Source organism: Enhydra lutris, unplaced genomic scaffold, assembly GCF_002288905.1.
Source record: "Enhydra lutris kenyoni isolate GAN:26980312 unplaced genomic scaffold, ASM228890v2 scaffoldscaffold45, whole genome shotgun sequence".
Classification (NCBI taxonomy): domain Eukaryota; kingdom Metazoa; phylum Chordata; class Mammalia; order Carnivora; family Mustelidae; genus Enhydra; species Enhydra lutris.
In genome coordinates, this window is record NW_019154129.1 from 12,148,077 (window position 1) to 12,156,501 (window position 8,425).

The 8,425-nt window shown below is 54.4% G+C and overlaps 1 protein-coding gene across 1 annotated transcript in view; it reads right to left on the reverse strand.

Annotated features, from left to right (window-relative positions):
- Window positions 1-796: 796 nt before the first annotated feature.
- LOC111156274 (chromosome unknown C16orf96 homolog) overlaps window positions 797-8,425 on the reverse strand; it is a 37,340-nt gene continuing 29,711 nt past the window's right edge. The window contains exons 12-16 of the mRNA XM_022517042.1: window positions 6,390-6,482; window positions 5,345-5,522; window positions 5,114-5,216; window positions 1,691-1,771; window positions 797-1,014 (exon numbers count right to left, since the gene is read on the reverse strand). Of these exons, the coding sequence (XP_022372750.1) occupies window positions 797-1,014; window positions 1,691-1,771; window positions 5,114-5,216; window positions 5,345-5,522; window positions 6,390-6,482 (673 nt within the window). The remainder of the gene's footprint in view (window positions 1,015-1,690; window positions 1,772-5,113; window positions 5,217-5,344; window positions 5,523-6,389; window positions 6,483-8,425) is intronic.

Here is an 8,425-nt window from a genome sequence, read left to right on the forward strand (position 1 = left end):
TGCCTTCCGCTCAAGTCATGATCTCAGGGTCCTGGGATCGAGACCCGCATCGGGCTCTCTGCCGGGCAGGGAGCCTGCTTCCCCCTCTCACGCTGCCTCTCTGCCTACTTGTGATCTCTCTCTCTCTGTCAAATAAATAAATAAAATCTTTTAAGAAAGAAAGAAAGAGGGGCGCCTGGGTGGCTCAGTGGGTTAAGCCGCTGCCTTCGGCTCAGGTCATGATCCCAGGTCCTGGGTTCAGGCCCCACATCCGGCTTTCTGCTCAGCAGGGAGCCTCCTTCCTCCTCTCTCTCTGCCTGCCTCCCTGCCTACTTGTGATTTCTCTCTGTCAAATAAATAAATAAAATCTTTAAAAAAAAAAAAAAGAAAGAAAGAAAGAAAGAGAGAAAGAAAATATTAAAAAAAGAAAAAAGAAAAAAGTTGTAAAGAAAGAAAACGCCCGTGGGCAGTAGTAATTGGAACTAATTATGATAGAGTCATTTCAGCAAAAATAAAAAGGAAAGTGTTTTTAAAAACCAGTTAGCTGTTGTATTGAAATTTGGTCAAGGAATTATATTGGCTTAGTGGAAAATTCAATCTAGAAAGCTATGTACTCCAGGAAGGGTAGGATAAGAAGGATTGTGTTGTGCGTATTTACATGCATAGAGTTAAAATAGCCACTGGGTCAAAATGAGTCCCTTATGGAGGCCCCTCCCCCAGGTGCAGGCATGCGCCTCCACCCCCTACCCCCCACCCCAGGCCAAACTCTCTCCGGGCAGGGGGAGAGGAGGGGAGGTAGGGGTGCCGGACACCAGGCTCACGGATTGGTGGGCTCCTCGGAGGCCTGCATGCTGGCTCGGGACTCGAGACGCAGAAGTCTCGGGTGCCGGGTGGGCCCTGGGGCCTGCTGGGTGTCCCTTGGGGGTGGCGTCAGTGGCGGGAGCAGTGGCAGGGGCGGCAGCGATGGAGGCCGAGCTGGCATCACAGGCGGGGGCCTGGAGGCAGCCGAGCGCACCCTGGCGTGGGGGTGCTGGGCTGGGAGAGGCAGGAAAGTCGGTGATGTGTCCCAGGAACATGCTCCAGGAGGCTGGCAGGTGGGGTCCTACTTACTAAGGAGCTAGTCCCAGGCACCCTAAACTTCCCCGGGGGGTGACCCCAAATAAATGACAGAAACGGACGCTGAACCGGACATGGATCTGGAGTCCAGGATTGGGGAGGGGGTGCTGTGCCCAGCTCCACACCGTCCGCCCGCAGAGCGGGGCTGAGGATTGCAAGGGCTGACAAGGGAGAAATTGCATGGGTGACCGCGCCCGCAGATCCCTGGTGCATGGCGAGAGGAATCCGAGGGGTACCCCCAGCCTGGCTCATGGGGCCCCAGGCAGATAGGCCCTGGAGAACGAATAGGCTCCCTATCCCACCCCTGCAGCTAGTTAGACACCTGCGGACAGACCCTGGGCCTCGGTCTCTGGGATTGGCACCGGGGCCAGGAAACCCCGCTGAAGGGCAAACTAGGGACCCAGGATGGCTGGAGGCCATGGCCAGGAAGCCGGGTGCTAGGTGGGGGTCACTCAAGGGGCCTACTCAGGCCCTGACACAGAGCAGGGGAGAGACGCAAGCGATGGGGCAGGAGAGCGCCAGGCTGGGACTGGGGGGCACCGGAGACCTGCCAGAACCCCAGCTGGGCCAGGGAGTTAGGAGGGCAGATACTCACGGGGGTAGATGGGACCATAAAAGGTACTCGGGCGTTCACGATCATACAGGTTGCGAGTTGGGGGGTGTGGAACCTTCACAGCTTCGTGGAAAAGAAACAGGAAGAGACAGTGCCGGTGAGGGGTCAGCTCTTGCAGAGTTCGCCCCCCCCCGCCCCCCCCCCCCCCCCCCCCCCCACCCCCCCCCCCCGTGACCCCCCCCCCCCCCTGCATCCCCCAGGCCCCGCCCCTCCTGCAAACGCCCTCCCACGGTTCCCCAGACCCGCCCCGCCTCCTCCACACACGCACCTGCCGCTCTGCCCCTGGGGAAGCCTCCCCCTCCCACCTTCTTGAGTCTAGAGTTTCTCAAGGCATAGATACTCCGGCTGGGGCCAGACCGCTACTGTGTCCCCGCCCCGACCTTCCGGTCCCTCATCGGGGGTGTATGAATTTTTTTCTTTGAAGTAAAATTCATATTCCACAAAATTAACCATTTATTTATCGATTTTTAAGATTTATTGATTTGACAGACAGAGAGAGCACAAGCAGGGCGAGCAGCAGAGGGAAAGGGAGAAGCAGGCTCCTCGCTGAGCAAGGAGCCTGATTCGGGGCTCGATCCCAAAGCCCCAGGATTATGACCCCAGCTGAAGGCAGACTGAACCACCCAGGCGGCCCACCATTTATTTAAAAAAAAAATTTTTTTTTTGAGTAATCTCTATGCCCAACATGGAGTTCGAACTCACAACCCCGATATCAAGAGTCACATGCTCCACCAACTGAACCAGCCAGGAACCCCACAAAATTCACCATTTAAAGCAAACAATTCAGTGACATTAAGTTCATTCACAGTGGTGGGCACACACCACCTCTACCTAATTCTAGAACATTTCATGCCCCCCAAGAAAAACCCTGTGCCCACGAAGCACTCCTTCCCTGTTCCCCCCTGCCCCTAGACCCTAGTGGTGAGGAACTTGCTCTTTGTCTCTGCAAACCAGGCCTGTTCTGGACCCTTCACAGACCCAGGGCAGTGCAACATCTGACCTCTTGGGTCTGGCTCCGAACTTCATGCTTGAACCCAAGGCATCGCCTTTCTCCGTGTCCAGCCAAGAATCCACGACTGGTCCCCCAAACCAACGTGTGCACAAGAAGAGGGGAGTCCACGGGGGGAAGGGGAGGCTGTAAGAGTGAAGACGCAGGGGAGGGCCCAGGCCTGGCCCCTCGGGAAGAGTTATGGGGGCACCAAGCTCCTTCCAGTAAAGGACACGGGATGGTTCCTTCTGCCTGGAGACGGTGTCCTTCCCGGGGTGTCCTGACAATTCCCTCTTTGAATGTCCTTTCTTAAATAAATATTTATTTATATCTCATGGTCCCTCGTGGAGTAAAAACCCTAAGGGGGCGGCAACTTCATTTTGTCCACGTCGGGTGTCCCCAGTGCTATCCACAGAACACGCAGCACCAGCAAGGGCTGTAAGGGAGTGACCAGCCGACAGACCAGGGCCCTGAGGCAGCGGGGCCAGCAATGTGGAGTCTCCCTTCTAAGAAAGAGCTCACCGTCAGCTGCAGGAGTGAAGGTAGCCCGTAGACTCTGCGTGCTGCCGCCTCAGGGCTGTTGTCGGCTCACCGCCTGGCCAGGGCTGGGGAGTGTTGGCTCAGAAGCGCCCCCACCAGGCTGGCCTGGACAGTACCAGGTCTGCTTACTATCTGAGGGTCTCTGCTGGCTCCCTCCAATTCCTCCCTGCTCTCTGTTACCCCCAGCCCCCGCCAGCCCAAACCTCTTGCATTCCTAATTCTGTCTCAAGGTCTCCATCACCCATTTCTTGAGCCTGAATGAAGATCTAGCTCCAGTGTACTTCATGGGTTCTGGGTAAGATCAAATGCCCAGTGGAGGGGTACCCTGAGGCCCCCGCTCTGATCACCAGGTGGCACTTGGATCCCTCCACAGGTCTGAGAGTGTCTCACTGCTTCCCTGCCGGGGGAGGGATGTGGGCCCAGGGCAAAGGTTCAAAATCGAGACCCAGTGAGCCTTGGAAGCCTAGCTCTGACCTAACGCTCTCCCTGAGGTCCCACCGATGCCTTGGACTCTAAAGGTCAGAACCCGAACTCGCCACCTGACCCAGACACCTGCTCCTCCTAAGCCCTCTTCTGTGGCTTCCCCACCTCTGCAGAAGCCAGAAGCCAAGGAGCTGGGAGCCTCTCAAAGGAAGGGGACCTTAAGCTCTGGCAGATGAGAATGGTTCCCCCAGGGCTTCAAGGCAGGCACAAAGCACGGAGAGAGCCCCAGGGGTGGGAGACAGCCAGGCTCACTGACAGACGGACAAACAGTTCTGAGAGGCTGGGGACAGGGGCAGACAGGGGACACGTCATCCGCTGCCCCCCACCCCTGCCATACACACACACCAGATTGGCCAAGGAGCCTGGACTTGGAGCACGATGCCCCTGAGATGCCCCAGTCCTAACCCTTAGAACCTAGGATCCTGAATCATCCAGATGGCCCAGTGTAATCACAAGGCTCTGAAGAGGGAGGCTGGAGAGTCAGAGTCAGAGAAGGGGAGGTGAGGACAGAAGTGAGGTCCGAGCGAGGCATCTTGAGCTGGAGGAAGAGGCAAGGAACGCAGGAGGCTTCTGGCAGGTGGAAATGGGGAGGAAACAGAGTCTCCCCTAGAGCCAGCCCACTGCTGGAGCCGAGGATTGGGGTTCCCCATAGGAACCAGCTGGAATGAGGGTCTTGATGCTGTAGCAAACCGAATGACTGATTCCAAATGTCCCCACTAACCCAACTATCACCTACCTGGGACAGTAAGACAGTAAGGCCTCCAGGGTCTGTCCACATCCCTTCATCATTCCCAACCCCTTCCCAAGCTTCACCAAAAGCAGACTCACCTTTCTGAGTTCCAAGTGTGCCTGACTTCCAGCCACCACAGGATCTTTGCACCTGTTATGCCCTCCACCTGGACTGCTCTCTTTCCAACTGTCCCCTTGATCCAACTGTCCCCTATTCCATCATCAGAGGCCTCTCCTTGGACTGATGTTCTTCTCACAACTCTCCCATCCCCAGCCCAGCATCCCTCCTTCATGAGGCCATCTGGCACCCCTGCCTAGGCCAGCATCCTTTGTCTCCAGGGTCCTCCCCTCAGGTCAGCTATTCACTGGTATTCCAAACAACAGGTCCTCACCTTCAGGTTATTTGCTTACAGTCTGCTTCTCCCACTTGTGTGGAAACCCTGGGGTGAAAGCCCATCTTTCTTTGCTCTACCTTTGCCACCTGACTGGTACAGTGCCTGGCATACAGTAGAACCCCATTTCTGCAACCCCATTTCTGCATCTGTGTAAGGATGTCTCAGTCTGGGATGGGGCCAGCTCTGAGCCCTGCCTGCACCTCCTCAGACTCCCCAGCAAAGCCAGGACATCTAGGACAGGGGCTCCCAGGAAGTCCTGACTCCTCTCACCTGCCAGCTCCTTCTCAATGCTGGTCAAAGGCCGTGCCCCATCCTGGCTGGTCATTCGGCCCTTGTACAGTATGCCGTCCACTCCCAGAATGTCCACCTCGGCCTGTTAGATGGCCCAGACCCCAAATCAGGGAGTGTCCTCCCCTGCCTCTCTAGTACATACAGGGGCTCAGCAGACAGAGCACGGTGCCCCCATGGCTCGCCCACACCCAGGGTGTTTGCCATACTCACGGTGTCATAGTCCAATACTTCGGGGTCCCCGTAGGGGTAGAGTGTTGACAAGTCATAGGAGTTGAACTTGAGGCTGGCATTGCCAGGGCCATCTCCCCAGTCCTTCGGGGACCCCAGTGAATCCAGATTCCTGTCCTGGTCTCCAAGGTCCTGGAGCTGCTGTAGCTGCCGGTGTTCCCTGAGGTAGGCAGATAGGACAGCAGCCGCTGGGAGAACCCCCAGGGATGGACCCAAGGGCCTGCCCAGTGGCAATGTAAGACTGGCATTTCTTCCAGCTTGACTTTGTGGGGGGCACTTTGGGCTGGCAGGTGGATACGGACAGGCATAGTTGGGACAGAGGGGAAAAACCAAGGCTATGCTCCCCCAGATCCAGCCACCCCTGGGGACCCCAGTCTGGCCCAACAGAAGGCTTTTAACCTATGATCTCAAGGAGGAGCCAGGCATAGGAAGGTGGGGTGCAGGCCCAGGCCCCCATGGCTCTCCCCTTTATGTGGCTGCGATGCTAGTCAGCCATCATCCCCCGACCTGGCCAGAAGGACCTCAGGCCAGGGTGCATGAGGCAGCCGCAGAGGGTGGGATGTCAGGAGGTCGAGGGTGGGACCGGGACCCAGGGAGCCCACCAGGTGCTCTGGGAAAATGCAGGTATGGGCAACCAGCTCTGCCACTTACCATTTGTGACCTTGGGCAGGGGGCGGAAGTTCTCTGAAACTTAGGTCCTTCAACTACAAAACCTGGCCATGACAGAATACACCTCAGGGGGAAGGCTGAAGGATTCACCGAGGGTGGCTGGGGCAAAGTGCTCAGCGCAGTGAGGCCAGGGGCCCTTGCTTACTTCCTCCTGCTGGAAGCGGGCACATCCAGCCTAGCTCACAGCAGTGGTGAGATTTCAATGAGAATCCTTCCCTCTCCCGGGCCACCTACTGCCCCAGCCCCCTCCCCAAACAGCCCCCTTGCAGATGGCCGGCAATGCCCTGGGACCAGAGCCGGGCTCTCTGCAGGGCTGCGGCTCCTGCGGGCCCCTGGGCCAGGCCCCCAGCCCACTCACCTCATCTGCTGCTGCTGCAGGTACTCATAGGTATTGGCGCTGGCTGGCCGCAGCCTCGAAAGCAGGTGGGCTTTACGGATGGTGATGAGCTGCCTGTTGGAGGACAAGAGTTCCGTGGGAGGCGCAAGTGGCCAGCAGACAGCCCCAGGCTCCCTCCTCCTCCAGGAAGTCCACCACCCTTCACCCCATCCTTCTCTCTGGAGATGTCCACGTCGCCGCTGGGCTCAGGGCTCAGAAAAGTCCCAGTAATCTTCGACCATCATAAAGAACAACCCCGTTCTGAGTATAAAACTAAAAGCCAGAGCAGACGAATCCTAAAAACAGAAGGAGTGCAGACCTGAGCTTGCCAGGGGCTGGGGGAGGGCCTAGGGAGTGGCCGCAGATGGGGCTGGGGTTTCCTTCTGGAAAGCTGGTGAAAACGCTCTGGCCCTAGAAGTGGGGCGGGGTGGGGTGGGGGTTGCACAATATGGTCAATGCCCCTGGCCTGCCCATTTAAAATGGTCGATTGTGTTCTGTGTATTTCACATCCACAAAAAAGAAAAAGGAAATATCATCTCTGAGCAGTAGGAACTGCTGTACACATTGAGCTGAGAGGTGGTTATAAAGGTGTGCACATGTGTAGAAATCATCAGTTTGCACCGTAAATATTTACATGCTTTACATATTATTTAAGCCACAATAAAACGTTAAGGTGATACATATTGTCAGCATTTTAAAAAATGACAGAGAAGCACAAACACAAAAAGCTCTATAACCATGTGACAAATATTTTCATATGTGTCCTTCCACTAATTTTCTGTGTTTATGTATTTTTTAAAAAGATTTTATTTATTTGACAGACAGAGATCACAAGTAGGCAGAGAGGCAGGCAGAGAGAGGGGGAAGCATGCTCCTCGCTGAGCAGAGAGCCTGATGAAGGGCTCGATCCCAGGACCCCGGGATCAAGACCCGAGCTGAAGGCAGAGGCTTTAACCCACTGAGCCACCCAGGTGGCCCTGTATTTTTTTTTTTAACAAAAATAGGATCATGGGCAACACCTTCGGGTCCTCTCCCTCCTTGGGAGCTTTGTGTTATCACTTTGCTACTGCTCAGTAAACCTTGCTAAAAAACAAAACAAAAATAGGATCATAACACACAAACTACTTGATTTTCTCATTTAAGTTATTGTGAACAATCTTCGAGGCCATTAAATAACTCTTCCGTGACTGTGCCGTCCAATAGGACAACCACTGGACACGGGTGGCTATTTAAATTTATGGTTAAATTCAAATAAATTTAAAATTATGGTTATATTTAAATAAATTTATAGTTAGATTTAAATAAATTTAAATAAGATGTAAAATTCTGGGGGCACCTGGGTGGCTCAGTGGGTTAAGCCTCTGCCTTTGGCTCAGGTCATGATCTCTGGGTCCTGGGATCGAGCCCTTCATCAGGCTCTCTGCTCAGCGAGGAGCATGCTTCCCCTCTCTGTGCCTGCCTCTCTGCCTACATGTGATCTCTCTCTGTGTGTGTCAAATAAATAAATAATCTTTAAAAAGAAAAAAAAAAGATGTAAAATTCCGTTCTCAGCCACATTAGCCCTGTGTGGCCGGCGGCTGCTGCATTGGACGGTATAGCTGTAACCATTTCCAGATAAGAAGGTTCCGTTATACCTCCTTCTACAACATGACTTACATTGGCTTATGTGAATGTATGTAACTCATTCACCGCTTCACGTTGTTTCCTTTTCTTCTTTTAAAAATATTATAAATAAAAAAAAAAAAAAAAAATATTATAAATAGGGGCTCCTGAGTGGCTCAGTCGTTAAGCATCTGCCTTTGGCTCAGGTCATGATCCCAGGGTCCTGGAATGGAGCCCTGCAAGGTCCTGGGATTGAGCCCTGCATGGGGCTCTCTGCTCAGCTGGGAGCCTGTTTCCCTCTCTCTCTGCCTGCCTCTCTGCCTACTTGTGATCTCTGTCAAATAAATAAGTTAAATCTTTGGGGAAAAAAAAGATTTTATTTATTTATTTGACAGAGAGAAATCACAAGTAGGCAG